Genomic DNA, 18291 nt, shown 5'->3' on the forward strand with positions numbered 1-18291 from the left:
ATGTGTCACCAGGCTCCGCTTTTTATGATAGATTTATCAGAATTAGGGGTGTCAAAAGTGTGCCCTGGAGGCCATTTGCGGCCCGCAGCTAATGTTTTAAAGGCCCATGGCACATTCTAAAAATAGTATTAAAATAAACAAAAACAAAACAAAAGTGAAAAAAAAAGTTTAGAGGTGAAATGTAATTTAGAAAAAGTTGCGATGTTGACTGATAGCATTGCTCAAAACATAATATTGAATCAAAATCAATGTTATTATGAATTATTGACCAATCCAAGGTTCCCATTATATCACATGAAACATTCCACTTTGAAAAATATTTTTGGTGGAAGATTTTGCATTATTTGTGCATTTGCCATTAAAAACATAGTTTTGTTTGACAAAAAAAGGGCGGAAAACAAACAACATAAAAAGAACTAAAACATTTTGAAATGAGGGATAGATAAGAAGTTGATGTAGACTCCAGAGATTTTAGTGTTAAACATAAAATGTATGTATGCCCTGGCACACCATTATCATCATTTCATGACCCAAGCAAAACACTTTTTACACTTTTATACTGAAATAAATACACGTACAACTTATTAAATAAAAACTGAAAAAAACTACCAGCAGCGGTAAAGTTCAGATCCATGAAGAAAAGAAGAAAGTGAATGAATGTTTATAACTGAATACATTTTACATATGCATACAAATTTGTTTTCTTTTTTTAATTATTTTTTTTAATGGATGAAGTAACGTTTATGACAACCTTTTTCCAAAATACAACATGGAATGTCAGATATAACAGGATAATGCATTCGTTTATCTTTTTTTTTTCAAAACGCTTACAAAAAAGTGGTACCATAAAAATTTACTAAGGGACTACATTTTTATGACTTGATGGGGTCCCTGGGACCCCATTTTTAAAAGTTCCTAGCGCCAACACTGCTGTCAACATAGGAGAAAAAATGCTTTATTTAAATGAATATATTATTTATTAAGCAAGTTTGAGTATCATTGGCAAATTTTCACCGAGTCCCGGCCTTGGCACGCATATATGTGTCCTCTTTTTTGGATTTCAGAATATGGTCAGCCAGAATATGACCAATGTATGATCCTGTAACTACTTGGTATCGGATCGATACCTAAACTTGTGGTATCATCCAAAACTAATGTAAAGTATCAAACAACAGAAGAATAAGTGATTATTAAACAGAAGTGTAGATAGAACATGTTGAAACAGAAAATAACCATATATAAACAGTAAATGAACAAGTAGATTAATAATCAATTTTTACACTTTGTCCCACATAATGTTGATAAAATAATAGAATAGTAAATGACACAATATGTTACTGCATACGTCAGCAGACTAATTAGGAGCCTTTGTTTTTTAACATAATACTAAAGGACAAGTTGTCTAGTATGTTCACTATTTCATTTAAGGACACAATTGCAATAAGAAACATATTTTTAATGTACCCTAAGATTTTTTGTTAAAATAAAGCAAACAATGCCATTATTTTTGGGTCCCCCTCTATTTAGAAAAGTATCAAAATACATTTTGGTACCGGTACCAAAATATTGGTACCTGGACAACCCTACACTGTATGTAATTAGGCAAAAAGATACATGGTGTCATGGCGTTCTGTGTGTCATGTTCTCAGGTTTCCAGGCAGGCAGGGGCGCTCAGGAGCAGACCACAATGCAGGAGTTAAGGGTCATGGTGGCTGAGATGAAGGCGCTGCTCAACGAGCAGGTAACTTGTTGTGTATGTCTGGCATAGAATGTGTCGCATGAAACATACGCAGAATGTGTGGGTATAGAAATATGTAAACACCCTTTAAGTTCATGTGTGTTGACTTGGTATTAAAGGTGAGGAGTGTGATTACTTTGGAGGAAACGCATGCAAGAAAAGCAACAGCTTGTCATAAAAAAACAAGATGCTGAGTTGCTGGAACAATTAGTTTTTTTAAGGCATTGCGAAACCACCACATTTATTAACAACAGAGGACTTAAAAGTGTGCAAAAAATGTGCATGAACATATTTGGATTCATATTTTTTCTACTTTTATTTTAACCCTTTGAATGCCAATCCGATATGTTGGTTTTTCTTATTTTGAAAAACGTGGATAAAATTAGTTATCGTTAGCGATGTCTGATAATATCGGACTGCCATTATTATCGGCCGATAAATGCATTAAAGTGTAACATCCGAAATTATCTGTTTCAAAAAGTAAAATTTATGACTTTTTAAAACGCCGCTGTGTACAAGGGCGTAGGGCTAAGTCACTGCCTTTGCGTGCCAGCCCGGTCACATAATATTTACGGCTTTTCACACATACAAGTGAATGCAAAGCATAGTTGGTCAACAGCCATACGGGTTACACTGATGGTGGCCATATAAAGAACTTTAACAAAGTTACAAATATGCACCACACTGTGAACCCACACCAAACAAGAACGACAAGGAGAACATCCACACCGTGACACAACAGAACAAATACCCAGAACCCCTTGCAGCACTAACTCTTCCGGGACATTACAATATACACTGCCTCTCCCCCCCACCCCACCTCAACCCTGCTCCCCTAACGCCGCCCACCTCAACCTCCTCATGATCTCTCAGGGAGAGTATTTCCCAAATTCGAAGCTGCTGTTTTGAGGCATTTAAAATAAAAAATAATGCACTTTGTGACTTCAATAATAAATATGGCAGTGCCATGTTGGCATTTTTTTTTCCATAATTTGAGTTGATTTATTTTGGAAAACCTTGTTACATTGTTTAATGCATTCAGCAGGGCATCACAACAAAATTAGGCATAATAATGTGATAATTCCACGACTGTATATATCGTATCAGTTGATATCGGTAATTAAGAGCTGGACAATATCGGAATATCGGATATCGGCAAAAAAGCCATCTCGTTATCATCCATATAGTAAATGTTAAAGGGCTGCATTTACAGGGGTGAATATATACATAAGATTAGTGTTAAAACTAATCTAATTAATTGTTGCTGTTTCTAATTTCAGGGTTTTAATTTTGGAGAAACACTGTACATTTTGTCATATTTACTGCTTCGAATTAGATATCTATTTATGATGACTAATTTTAAGCATTTTTTTTTTAAACAAAATAAACTGAAATGATTAAGTCGAATGGGCATTTAAAGGGTTAGAACACAGGTGTGAAACTCAAAGACAAAGGGTGTGTCAAACTCAAAGCCCAAGGGTGTGGCCCACCACTTCATTTTATTTGGCCCTTGAAAGCCTGGAAATAATATGTATCAATAAAGTACTGTAACTTTTCTTACTAAATGTATTCTTTCTTTCTAATTTGGAAGAAAAAAAATGTATGTACTTCATGTCATAGCAAATTATGTTAACACAAATATTGTCTAATGATGCAAATATATATTATCATACATTCAAACCATTTTTTTAAATAGACATAAATACTAATAATAATGATTTTAAAGATGTTATCCATCAAATTGTGCAATGTAAAAGTAGCAATAGATTTGATGTGAAGTGAATTATATAGCACTCTTCTCCAGTGACTCAAAGCGCTTTCACATAGTGAATCCCAATATCTAAACCAGTGTGGGTGGCACCGGGAGCAGGTGGGTAAAGTATCTTGCCCAAGGACACAACGGCAGTGACTAGGATGGCGGAAGCGGGAATCGAACCCGGAACACTCAAGTTGCTGGCACGGCCACTCTACCAACCGAGCTATACCGCACTATTTCATGGTAAAATTGTGAAATTTACTATGGTTTTTACAGCATTTTTCCTAAAATAAAATAAAAAAACAGTACTTTTTTTTACTGTAGAAAACTGTGATGCCCGTTTGGTATTTACTGTTGTACACTGAAAAATTGACAGTTGTTGATTCGCAGTAAAAAAACAAAAAACAAACTGGCAACATTTTACTGTAAAATTGCAGTTTTTTATTTACAGTAAAAACACTAATGTACAGTAAAATTCTATCAACTGAGCTTTACCATAAAAACAGCAGTAATGTTTTTGCATTTACAGTAATATACACTACATTTGAGGTGAAATAATTGCAACTTACCACATATTTTTACATTTTCATTGAAAAAAATTCTACTAATTAAAAATTGTATAATAATAGTATTCACTGTTAAAAGAGGCCCTCTGGGGTCAAACAGAACTGCGATGTGGCCCTCAGTGAAAACGATTTTGACACCTTTGGGTTAGAATAAAATAAAAAACATGTTTGCAATTTCCATTTAGGATATGAGCCCAAAAAAAAGTATGCATTCATTTTTTTTTTATAAACTATTAATTCCCTAATTCTAATACGCAATTCCCTAATTCCCTAATACGCAAATACGGTGTTAGCTTTCACTGTTATGCTGATGACACCCAACTCTACATGCCCCTAAAGCTGACCAACACGCCGGATTGTAGTCAGCTGGAGGCGTGTCTTAATGAAATTAAACAATGGATGTCCGCTAACATTTTGCAACTCAACGCCAAAAAAACGGAAATGCTGATTATCGGTCCTGCTAGACACCGACCTCTATTTAATAATACAACTCTAACATTTGACAACCAAACAATTAAACAAGGCGACACGGTAAAGAATCTGGGTATTATCTTCGACCCAACTCTCTCCTTTGAGGCACACATTAAAAGCGTTACTAAAACGGCCTTCTTTCATCTCCGTAATATCGCTAAAATTCGCTCCATTCTGTCCACTAAAGACGCTGAGATCATTATCCATGCGTTTGTTACGTCTCGCCTCGATTACTGTAACGTATTATTTTCGGGTCTCCCCATGTCTAGCATTAAAAGATTACAGTTGGTACAAAATGCGGCTGCTAGACTTTTGACAAGAACAAGAAAGTTTGATCACATTACGCCTGTACTGGCTCACCTGCACTGGCTTCCTGTGCACTTAAGATGTGACTTTAAGGTTTTACTACTTACGTATAGTAAGTAGCATATGCTTGTCTCAAAGATTAAGCCATGCAAGTGCAAGTGCAAACGAGTTTGACACGGTCTAGCTCCATCCTATCTTGCCGATTGTATTGTACCATATGTCCCGGCAAGAAATCTGCGTTCAAAGGACTCCGGCTTATTAGTGATTCCCAAAGCCCAAAAAAAGTCTGCGGGCTATAGAGCTTTTTCATTTCGGGCTCCAGTACTCTGGAATGCCCTCCCGGTAACAGTTTGAGATGCCACCTCAGTAGAAGCATTTAAGTCTCACCTTAAAACTCATTCGTACACTCTAGCCTTTAAATAGACTCCCTTTTTAGACCAGTTGATCTGCCGTTTCTTTTCTTTTTCTTCTATGTCCCACTCTCCCTTGTGGAGGGGGTCCGGTCCGATCCGGTGGCCATGTACTGCTTGCCTGTGTATCGGCTGGGGACATCTCTGCGCTGCTGATCCGCCTCCGCTTGGGATGTTTTCCTGCTTGCTCCGCTGTGAACGGGACTCTCGCTGCTGTGTTGGATCCGCTTTGGACTGGGCTCTCGCGACTGTGTTGGATCCATTATGGATCGATCTTTCACAGTATCATGTTAGACCCGCTCGACATCCATTGCTTTCCTCTTCTCCAAGGTTCTCATAGTCATCATTGTCACCGACGTCCCACTGGGTCATTATTGTCACCGACGTCCCACTGGGTGTGAGTTTTCCTTGCCCTTATGTGGGCCTACCGAGGATGTCGTAGTGGTTTGTGCAGCCCTTTGAGACACTAGTGATTTAGGGCTATATAAGTAAACATTGATTGATGGATTGATAATTCCCAATTTATTTCGTCCTGGCTGTATGAAAGAATTTGAAATAAAATATTAAAATTGAACATCATCATTAAAGTCCACAACATACTCTGATGGCTAAACATTGGAATAGGTTTAGGTTGTATTTAAATCTATATTTTACTAGGGCCCAAGCAGGAAACAGCTGCAACGGCCTTACTATTGTCCTCCCACTTTGATTGCATTCATGAGGTTCTTAACATGCTTGAAAACTCATATATTAAAAAAAAAAAAAAATTGATATTTTTGGGAGCCTGAAATACAAAATGTAAAAATTTTTCCAAGAGACGCGGTTAAAACGTAAGACTCTTGACAGATGGGCGATGATAAACTGTGCCATAGGATGTGGGCGTGGCATGGAGCCAAACTTTGTTCACCGCAAAATAACAATTTGGCTCCACACATCCGCATTTTGTTTAATTTTTTTCCCTTTTCTTCAAATATTACTTGTTTTTAATCTACTTATCAACAAAAAGTATGATTTATTTTTGTGTTCCAGATTAAAGAGATCAATTTTTTGAGAAACACCATTGCAGAGTGTCTTGCATGTGGTAAGTGGCACAACACACATATGAAACAAAATAAAATTATATTGTGCAAAGGTATGTTTTTTCCAGCAATTAGATTTACAAGGTTAAACTAATACATCACATAGACTCATAACATGCAACTCAAGATATTTCAAGCCTTCTTTTGATATCATTTTGATGATTATTGTTACGTGTGTACAGGGGAAGAAGATGGCACATACAGCGAGGACGTTGTTCACTCTATATTTATTATATATTACAATACCAATGCAGTGTGTGAACTAATCCAAAATGTGTGAGGTGTGTGACTATGACTATATATAAAGATTAGCTGTAGTGGAGGTTAGGGTTAGTCTGTGGGCAGGCGTGAGGTCAAGGGCAGGGGCAAGGCCTCAAAGTCCGTGTCCAGGCGGGAGGTCGAGATCCAAGGGGCAGCCAGGGAACCAAAGGGAATACGGGGAGATGAGACACAGCTCGTGACGCGGAAACGGAGAAAGGCTGCTGGACGACAACAAGGGAACACAAAACAAATGAACACGGAGGGGGAGAAAACACAGAGTGTGTGCATAGAATAGAGCTTGATGAGTCGGCTTACTGTACTGGAACAGATCGCTACGTTCTCACCTGAAATGCAGGTACCAGGTACTTGGTATCGGATTGATACCAAATTTGGGTATCACCTAAAACTCATGTAAAGCATCCAAACAACAGAAGAATAAGTAATTATTACATTTTAACAGAAGTGCAGATAGAACATGTCTAAACAGAAAATAAGAAGATATTAACAGTAAATGAACAAGTAGATTAATAATTAATTTTCTACCGCTTGTACTTCATAATTTTGACAAAAAAATACATTGAGAAATGACACAATATGTTACTGCATACGTCAGCCGCCAAATTAGAAGCCTTTGATTGTTTACTTACTACTAAAAGAGTGGTTTGCCTGAAATCTTATTTTATAGCAAAATCATTCTTTGATCGCAAAAAGAAAAATGTTTAATTTTTATGTTGGCAATGCACACATACTTACAAGCAGACAAGGTGTAAAGCTATCAGAGGCAGAATGAACGCATTTTGACAAAAAAAAGAAAAAAAGATACCCTATTTCCTTGAATTGCCGCAGGGCATATAGTATGCGCCTGCCTTGAATTACTGCCGGGTCAAACTCGCTTCCCAAAATAATTAGCGCATGCTTAGTATTAAAGCCTGGTCGAACTCGTGACGTCACGAGTGACACTTCCCCTGTCCTCATTTTCAAAATGGAGGAGGCTGATTTCAATACCGGTAATTTGAAATCGCATAAAGGGAAGAAGATTAAGAGCTATTCAGTAGGATTTAAGGTCCAAGCTTACATCACACTCAAATGTTTACTGCATACCTTTGGTAAGTGCCGGAGTGAGAAGAGGTTTTAAAATAATTAGCTCATGCTTACTTTTACCGCATGCCTTTGGTAAGTGCAGGAGTGAGAAGAGGTTTTAAAGTAATTAGCGCCCCGACGGCAATTGAAGGAAATACGGTAAATGTGAAGACATAAGATTTGATAATAAAAAAATGTTGTGTTCCATTGTATTTGAAAAAGTATCGAAATACATTTTGGTACTGGTACCGAAGACAGTCTGAGCGCACAAAGCAAGGTTTCTGCACGTATGCTCCAACGAGCCTGTTTGGAATTTGACCTCTACTTGCATACAGGTCTCAGTGGAAATCCAACCAATCCAGGTCCACCTGTGGACCAAACCGGGTCTCCTTCCTGCCCACCTGGGACGTGTTTCCGACAGGACATGTGTCTGCCGTCTGCATCCGGGGGCTACCAGTGTGCCCCCTGTCCTGACGGCTACACGGGCGATGGTGTGCACTGTGACGACATAGACGAGGTACGGAGTTCTGCAACATCTGCAATGTGTGCAGTGACACTGATACCTTTGTCGCCACTCAGTGCCAGTTCGACCCATGTTTCTCCGGTGTGAGGTGTGAGAACACTGCACCTGGGTTCCGGTGTGGCAGATGTCCTCTGGGCTACAGAGGACCGGAGATAAACGGCATGGGAATATCCGACGCTCAGTCAGACAAACAGGTGTTCACATCCGCATGTGAAGAATGTCAATTATGCAGAAATGATCACTGTTGCTGCTCTCTAAGGTGTGTGAGGATATAGACGAGTGCCTGAACCCACCTGAGATCGGAGGCTGCACCCCCAACTCGCACTGCTACAACATTATAGTGAGAGTGAAAAACAAGCCAAACCATATGGGACTGTAGGACCAGTGACCACACGGACTCTCATCTTTAGGGCTCCTTCCGCTGCGGGGACTGTAAAAATGGCTTCACGGGGGACCAGGTGAGCGGCTGCCAGGGGAGCAGGCTGTGTCCTAATGGCCAGCCTAACCCATGCGATGCCAACGCCGAGTGTGTCGTGCAGATGGACGGCAGCATCAGCTGTGTGGTGAGGACTGCATTGAATCGTGTCTTTTACGGCCCATTCTTAAAGGGGAACATTATCACCAGACCTATGTAAGCGTCAATATATACCTTGATGTTGCAGAAAAAAGACCATATGTTTTTTTTAACCAATTTCCGAACTCTAAAGGGGTGAATTTGGCGATTTAAAGGCCTTTCAATTGTTCGCTGTCGGAGCGATGACCTTTCACCCGTGATGTCACAACAGGAAGCAATACACCATTTTCTCAAACACATTACACACCAAGTCAAATCAACTCTGTTATTTTGTTTTTTTCGACAGTTTTCCGTACCTTGGAGACATTATGCCTCGTCGGTGTGTTGTCCGAGGGTGTAACAACACGAACAGAGACGGATTCAAGTTGACTTACGTGGAGTGTGCTAATCAGACATATCAATGGTCACGGCATGCTAATCGATGCTAACATGCTATTTAGGCTAGCTGTATGTACATATTGCATCATTATGCCTCATTTGTAGCTATGTTTGCATCCAGCCTTTCCCTCCACCCACATTTAATGCCAAACAAACACATACCAATCGACGGATTCAAGTTGCACCAGTGGTCAAAAGATGCGAAAGTCCCTCGTTTGTTCTCCACACTTTACCGACGACAGCTATGCTACGACAGAGATGGCACAGAGATGTGTGGATATCCTGCGACACTCAAAGCACATGCATTTCCAACGATAAAGTCAACGAAATCACAAAGGTGAGTTTTGTTGATGTTATTAACTTATGTGCTAATCAGACATATTTGCTCATGGCATGACTGCCAGTTAATTGATGCTAACATGCTATTTAGGCTAGCTGAATGTACATATTGCATCATTATGCCTCATTTGTAGCTATATTTGCATCCAGCCTTTCCCTCCACCCACATTTGATGCCAATCAAACACATACCAATCGTTGGTTAGAAGGCGATCGCCGAATTCGTCCTTGCTTCCTCCCGTTCCGCTGTCTGTCGTGATATGGCTCAGTAGCTTCAGTTTCTTCTTCAATTTCATTTTCGCTATCTGCCTCCACACTCCAACCATCCGTTTCAATATATGCGTAATCTGTTGAATTGCTTGCGCCGCTGAAATCCGAGTCTGAATCCAAATTACTATTCTATACCTTTCTGTGCTATCCGTGATCTTTGTTTGTGGTGATGTCACGCTGTGACGCCACAGGAAAATGGACGGGTGTGTCTAACGATGGTTAAAATCAGGCACTTTAAAGCCGTTTTTCTGGATATTGCGTGATGGGTAAAATTTTGAAAAAAACTTCGAAAAATAAAATAAGCCACTGGGAACTGATATTTATTGGTTTTAACCTTTCTGAAATTGTGATAATGTTCCCCTTTAAATACTTTATGAGGAAGGACTGATGCTAGGTCCATGCCGTCTTTTGTCTTTGTGTGTGTGTGTGTGTGTGTGTGTGTGTGTGTGTGTGTGTGTGTGTGCGTGCGTGTGTGCGTGCGTGCGTGCGTGCGTGCGTGTGTGTGTGTGTTTTAGTGTGGCGTTGGCTGGGCAGGCAACGGCTACAAGTGTGGAAAAGACACAGACATTGATGCATATCCTGACAGTACTCTTGAGTGCAAGGATAACAACTGTAATAAGGTTAGTTCTGTCTCCTATTTCATACCTACCCAGGGCCGCTCCTGACTAAACTGGGGCCCCAAGCAGAATTTTATTTAGAGGGCCGCTCCTCCCGAAACAAATTTCATTTAAATGAAATAATTTTTATAAACATTTTTAATGACACTTGAATTTAGATGTTTTGCACTAAAATGAATGATTGGGCAAATAAATTGTACAATAATATTTTTTAAGTGCAAATGTTGTTGTCATATAACTGACTGGGATATGCTGACGCTGCACGCCACAGAGGCGGTAAAGGATTAGTTAGGGGTGTCCCGATTAAGGATGCTTATTAACATTTGAACCGATATAGTACCGCTTCTTGGTGATTGATACCGGTAATAAACGCTATAAATTTTTGGTATTTTCGTGTGTGGTAATAAATATCAATTGTTTTTTATGTTAAAATATTGTTTTTAATGCAAAATTTTAAAATAAATAGCTGATAATGATAACTGCTATCCAGTTGTATCTTCTTTAATTATCACATTTCTGAATATCATTTGCAAGTATGACATGAAGTTATAATCACAGTTGCAAGTCCAGGATGGCAGTAGTGTATAGTTTTTTTGTTGCGCCCTACAATGTGTTAATACTATCAGTATTGTACTTATCATGCACCAGCTGTTTGTTTGCAACATGCATCTGATTTGTAGTTTTCATGGACACATTTGAAGATGTTAAAACTACCTTGTAAAATTGTCAATTAGCATTGGTAGCATGTCATTGGCAAACACAATGTAAATAAGCATCAGGCTAGCGCATTTGTGAAAAAGTTGTAGGACCGGCGGGATTCAGTAGGTCTCAAAAAAAAATAAAACATTGGTTCCCATCCCTAGTCCCGATACAACTTTTTCACTACTGATATGATGCCGATATGGAAGTCCTGAGTATTGGTCGACATCGCTGTTACGCCAATACAATAACAGTACAAATCAGAGTATATATTTGTATTATTATGTAGTGTGGAATATAGAAAAGGCTTTATCAGGTGACGGTAGGCATTAAAAAACACTTAACTATTCATTTTAACCGTCGAGAATGGACTTACAATGTCTTTAAGTGAGTGCTAATTGCTTTTGGCGACACCTTGTGGCCACAAGAATTCATTGGGGTAAGATCATGTCGCAGTAATTTGAATGACACAGACACGTTTGTTACTGGATACTTTCTAATATACTTCTGCTTTGGAGACTTGGTATGTGTAAGTGATAAGACAAATGTGCTGTTTTACACTGCAATATTGTTTAATCAGGGGCAGTTATTATAAATGTCTTGCTTGTGTGCAATTGTGTGCTTAGCTGTTGTGTAGCTGCTAAACCAAACTATCCAGCTTTGCACAAATAGATGGATGCCGATATCATCCGATAGTTGTGTTTTTGCTGATATGGGATGTGATATGTATTGATGTTGGATCAGGACACCCCTAAATAGGGCTGTAAATACTTTGGCCACCACAAGATTAGATTCGATTCTAGGGAGTGACATTTAGATTCAGAACCGATTCTAGATTAAAAATCAATACATTTTTTTTAAATAACATTGTGTGCCAGTTCTATAGCTGAAATAGATAAACACCTCTGATACATTTACATACAAACCCCGTTTCCATATGAGTTTGGAAATTGTGTTAGATGTAAATATAAACGGAATACAATGATTTGCAAATCCTTTACAACCCATATTCAATTGAATGCACTACAAAGACAAAATATTTGATGTTCAAACTCATAAACTTAATTTTTTTTTGCAAATAATAATTAACTTTGAATTTCATGGCTGCAACACGTGCCAAAGTAGTTGGGAAAGGGCATGTTCACCACTGTGTTACATCACCTTTTCTTTTAACAACACTCAATAAACGTTTGGGAACTGAGGAAACAAATTGTTGATGCTTTAAAAGTAGAATTTTTTCCCATTCTTGTTTTATGTAGAGCTTCAGTCGTTCATCAATCCGGGGTCTCCGCTGTCATATTTTATGCTTCATAATGCGCCACAGATTTTCGATGGGAGACAGGTCTGGACTGCAGGCGGGCCAGGAAAGTACCCGCACTCTTTTTTAACGAAGCCACGCTGTTGTAACACTTGTCTTGCTGAAATAAGCAGGGGCGTCCATGATAACGTTGCGTGGATGACAACATATGTTGCTCCAAAACCTATATGGACTTTTCAGCATTAATGATGCCTTCACAGATGTGTAAGTTACCCATGCCTTGGACACTAATACACCCCCATACCATCACAGATGCTGGTTTTTGAGCTTTGCGCCTATAACACTCCAAATGGTTATTTTCCTCTTTTTTCTGGAGGACACCACGTCCTCTGTTTCCAAATATAATTTGAAATGTGGACTCGTCAGACCACAGAACACCTTTTCACTTTGCATCAGTCCATCTTAGGTGAGCTCGGGTCCAGCCAAGTCGGCGGCGTTTCAGGATATTGTTGATAAATGGGTTTGGCTTTGCATAGTAGAGTTTTAACTTGCACTTACAGATGTAGCGACCAACTGTAGTTACTGACAGTGGTTTTATGAAGTGTTCCTGAGCCAATGTGGTGATATCCTTTATACACTGACGTCGGTTTTTGATGCAGTACCGCCTGAGGGTTCAAAAGTCTGTAATATTATCGCTTACGTGCAGGGTATTCTCCAGATTCTCTGAACTTTTTCATGATTTTACGGACTGTAGATGGTAAAATCCCTAAATTCCTTGCAATAGCTTGTTGAGAAATGTTGTTCTAAAACTGTTCGACAATTTGCTTACAAGGTGGTGACCCTCACCCCATCCTTGTTTGTGACTTACTTAGCATTTCATGGAAGGTGCTTTTATACCCAATCATGGCACCCACCTGTTCCCAATTAGCCTGCACACCTGTGGGATGTTCCATATAAGTGTTTGATGAGCATTCCTCAACTTTATCAGTATTTATTGCCACCTTTCCCAATTTCTTTGTCACGTGTGCTGGCATGAAATTCTAAAGTTAATGATTATTTGCACAAAAAAAATGTTTATCAGTTTGAACATCAAATATGTTGTCTTTGTAGCATATTCAACCTAATATGGGTTGAAAATGATTTGCAAATCATTGTATTCCGTTTATATTTACATCTAACACAATTTGCCAACTCATATGAAAACGGGGTTTGCATCACTTAAAAGAAAACTAGTTTTGTTTGAAAAAAGAATACCCAAACATTTACTTAGGTGGCTGAACAGCAAAGAATTTGGTAAAAAATAAAACATCAAAAAAATATAAAATATTGTAGATGTTTTTTTCAATTGATTAAGAATCATTACACATAAGAATTGTGAATCATTCAAAAATTGATTATTTTGACACCCCTACCATCAAGAGTATTTGCAAAAATTAGCCACTTTTTTCTTATCAGTGACGGAGCAGGAAGGAGCTCGCAATATATTTGCGGTAGAATTACATATGAAGCTCAGTGTCATTTATTGACAATTTACATGAGCTTTTTCACGCAAAACTGGGCTCTCCACGGATCGTGGGCCCTAAGCACAGCCCTGCTAATAAGACCAATTTAAACACAATACACACAGAAATTCAAGACAATGGTTAAACAAATCATCTATTGACATTAGTTGAATTTAAAGTTTTTAAATGGCTTTCACAGGCATGTGATTTGACCACAATCAAAAAGACTGAAAATATTTCCGGGGGTCCGGGAAAATTGGATACAACATTAACTAAAGAAAAACAATCATGCAATCATTGACAAACACATTCAAATACACAATATGGGTCATTCTCAAAATTTACCTAGGTTTTGGTAATAAGCAGATTGCTCTAAAATTAAATTTCCTTTTATATTTGAAATCATTCTATCATTACTATTAGTCAGATTTTGTATATATGGGGTAAACAAAAATATCAGTGGTGTAACAGGTTTGCCAGGATTTATTATTATACAAAATATATTTTAAAGTTAAGACTATTACATGATATATGCTATCAGAAAGTAGCATTTATTTTAAAATACATAACCACTAATAACAATTCACAGTTTTAATGTATATGCCTAATTGCCTACAAGTTTAGTTATCAATATAACAAAATACCAAATGTAAATATTTCATTATTTTCGCCAAAATAAGATATAAAATTATGAAAATGATTAAACATGTTTAGTATTGTTTACTCATATTTGAACATAGGAAATAATAATACTGTGAGGACACTGACATATTGCATGAAACAAGTGTGAAAATATTTACCTTCAAGATTGTTACACCACTGACAATATTGTTTCAAGAGACTACATAAGAACTTAATATTACAAAATAATATTATATGCAAATTTATTTCAAATAAATCGTTAACTGGAATCAATAATGCGACTCTTTGAATTTCTGTAATTTCATAATATATTTTCACGTGGCTTTTTATTTTTAGAAAATAACATTTATATTTCGCAAAGCAATAATTGGTTAAAGTTAAAACAAGCATGCGTATTTCGCAACCAAATATTTTTTAACTTACCTCATTATTAACTACCCTGTCTGCAACTGAAGTGGGTTGTTTGGGTGGATCTTTCCTCTCGATGTCTACGGCAGTTGTCAATGTAAAAAAAGGATGAAGTCCGCAAGGTTTGCTCACCTCCGGTTGACATCCAAAAGTACCAGCTAGTAAAAAGTTAGTTTTCCTTGCTTCAAGTTATTTCATATGTTTTTGGCGTTTCGCATGTACTTCCAAAGCCTTGAAACCTCGTGATCCATAGTCAATATTATCATGACACCACGTGCACGAAACTTTTCAGGGACGATCGATTTTCCGACTAAAATTGCCGAACAAAGGCGTAACTTCCTTTTTCCCAACAGTATCAGTGATTTTCCTTTCCAACTTATTTTTTGACATGGTTATCAATTTCTTTTACTCGTGAAGCGTCCTTTCTCTCGAGAACCGACATTGTTTACATTTGGAAAATGGCGGTAATAACGTCATCATTCATAACAGATGTCCTGATTGGTCACAAGGAACATATCGACTAATCAACTACGGCGTAATATAAGCTACGTCTCGATTACAAAAGATGAATCGGCAAGTAAACAAATCTTGACTAATGGGTCGGAAAAAAAACGGAAAAACAGAAGATAATTATTTCTTTCACCCGAAATTAAAAAAGAAGGAATTCCGACTTTAGACGGAAAAATCACATGCCTGCTTTCAGAATGTCACAGTGCAAAAACTCCTTTGTTCCTCGTGCCATCTAACGGAATAACTCCTCACCAGCAGGGAAGGTACAGGGATAAACATGTTTATATTCATCTGTTATTATTTTATTGAACAATGTAATAAAAAGGATGTACTCACTTTTGAGTCAACGACTGCAAAACTTTTTATTTGAATTTTGTTTCTATGTTGTCCTCAGGACAACTGTGTGTTCGTACCAAATTCCGGCCAGGAGGACGCCGACAGGGACGGAATGGGAGACGCCTGCGACGACGACGCCGACAGCGATGGCATCATCAACATAGACGTACAGCCAACACAATTTCCCAACCCAGCGTTACTCAGCGGTGCGTTTGAGCCGGGCTGCGTCTCTTTCAGGACAACTGCTGGCTGGTTCCTAACGTGGACCAGAAGAATAGCGACAAGGACGTCCACGGCGACGCCTGTGACAACTGCAAGACGGTCGTAAACCCGTTCCAGAGAGACACGGACAAGGACGGGCTGGGAGACGAGTGCGATGACGACATGGACGGGGACAGTAAGTGGCTGTACTTCCAGGGAGTCATTTTTGTAATGGAGTCAATTGAAATTGGATGGTTGAATAACTGGATCCCAAAGGACTTTTTAAAACCCACGTGTTAAGGTAAAAATAAGAATGATAATACCGCTAGATCAGGGGTGTCAAACTGATTTTAGATCGGGGGCCACATGGAGAAAAATCTACTCCCAAGTGGGCCTGACTGGTAACATCACAGCACTATAACTAAAAAGTAAAGACAACTTCAGATTGTTTTTTTTTTGTTTAAAAATAGAACAAAGACATTCTAAAAATGTACAAATAATAATGTTTTTTTTTTTTTTACACTTACATGTTGCGGTTAGTAGTATTGATTGATTGATTGATTGAAACTTTTATTAGTAGATTACGCAGTACAGTACAACATCCGTACAATTGACCACTAAATGGTAACACCCCAATAAGTTTTTCAACTTGTTTAAGTCGGGGTCCACGTTAATCGAGTAATGGTTTTCTATCTTTAGTTGTCGTTATTTATACTTTCTGAATAAATTACGTGATAATGTTCATCATTTAACTCATTGATGTTCTTTTTCAATCTATAAAAATAAAAAAATTATATCAAAACCAAATAAAAGGATGTTATTTATATAGTTTGCTCATTTTCCTTGACTGGTGCACTAACATCAAGTGGTTCATTTATTTTTTACATATGTAGCATCATCTACAAAGATACAAAGAATTGCTATTGTGACATCTAGTGGACACATTTAGAAAAGCAGTTTCTTTCATTCAAAAATTTCGGCTCGATTTTATACTTAGCAAACTCATCCCGCGGGCCGGATAAAACCAGTTGGTGGGCCTGATCCGGCCCGCGGGCCGCACGTTTGACACCCCTGTGCTAGATCTTTGTTTCTCACCGTTATTGAAAGGACCATAAATACAGTATGTCCATTTTTTAAAAGTCCAATCCCCCTTAACTGGTACATGCATGTCCTACTGTACCATCAACACATTACCAAATGAATTAATTTGTTTTATGTGGAAAAAAACAAGGTTAAAGGGGCTATTTGCAACAGGACCCATAGCGTCCAGATGGTTTTACCAAGTATTTTTTGCTAGTCAAAATGCATTTGGCAGTCATTTACCATAATGTAAGGTAATTATTGAGTAATCTGTCCAGTGGTGTGCCGTCAGGTACAGCAAGGCCTTCTCTGCTGGCCTAACATAACCAAAAATCATGATCCTAATTAAAGATTAAATTAATTTTCAATTTACCTTCCCTAAATATCTAAAAGTATTCATATCCTCTTTATGTCATATTATGCTCCTTCCAGTGCTGTTGTTTTTAGGTTACAGTTTTTATCCAATCAGAATTCAGCAGGCTTATGTTGCTATGGTGTACCAAATCTGCTTGGGGCCTTCAGAATCAACAATACAGGCGTCTGTGCACATACAGTTGATAGATAACTGCGATAGCAAATATAGGGAGCCTGATGTTAACGAGACTGTGATTGGATACTCACTTGTCATTCCAAAGTGAGTATCCAATGACAAGTTGCAATTTCAATTTAGTAAAGCAGGTAGTGTTGCACCGTAGCCGTACCGGGCGAGCAGAGAAATCACTAATACTCACTTTTGTAACCCACAAAGAAGGAGAGCAAAACGTTGATTAGGTGGCAGATATATATGTGCGAGACCATTTTCAAAAAGGATATTTAAAGGCCTACTGAAATGAGATTTTCTTATTCAAACGGGGATAACAGGTCCATTCTATGTGTCATACTTGATCATTTCGCGATATTGCCATATTTTTGCTGAAAGGATTTAGTAGAGAACATCGATGATAAAATTCTCAACTTTTGGTTGCTAATAAAAAAGCCTTGCCTGTACCGGAAGTAGCAGACGAAGTGCGTTTGATGTCACGCGTTGTAGGGCTCCTCACATCATCACATTGTTTACAATCATAGCCACTAGCAATTAGAGGGATTCGGACCGAGAAAACGACAATTTCCCCATAATGTGAGTGAGGATGAAAGATTCGTGGATGAGGATAATGAGAGTGAAGGACTAGAAAAAAAAAGGGAAAAAAAAGGCGAGGGCAGTGAGAGCGATTCAGATGTTATTAGACACATTTACTAGGATAATTCTGGAAAATCCCTTATCTGCCTATTGTGTTACTAGTGTTTTACT

At 38.2% G+C, this 18291-nt stretch overlaps 1 protein-coding gene across 1 annotated transcript in view; it reads left to right on the plus strand.

Moving 5' to 3' along the window:
• The window catches only part of thbs4a (thrombospondin 4a), a 38866-nt gene that overhangs the window by 10245 nt on the left and 10330 nt on the right, over positions 1-18291 (plus strand). Inside the window, exons 5-13 of the mRNA XM_061906367.1 lie at positions 1650-1741; positions 6277-6328; positions 8003-8184; positions 8247-8384; positions 8450-8530; positions 8601-8753; positions 10266-10370; positions 15781-15888; positions 15960-16119. Coding sequence (XP_061762351.1) covers positions 1650-1741; positions 6277-6328; positions 8003-8184; positions 8247-8384; positions 8450-8530; positions 8601-8753; positions 10266-10370; positions 15781-15888; positions 15960-16119 — 1071 coding nt within the window. The remainder of the gene's footprint in view (positions 1-1649; positions 1742-6276; positions 6329-8002; positions 8185-8246; positions 8385-8449; positions 8531-8600; positions 8754-10265; positions 10371-15780; positions 15889-15959; positions 16120-18291) is intronic.

Source organism: Nerophis ophidion, linkage group LG07 (genome assembly GCF_033978795.1).
Source record: "Nerophis ophidion isolate RoL-2023_Sa linkage group LG07, RoL_Noph_v1.0, whole genome shotgun sequence".
Taxonomy (NCBI): Eukaryota; Metazoa; Chordata; class Actinopteri; order Syngnathiformes; family Syngnathidae; genus Nerophis; species Nerophis ophidion.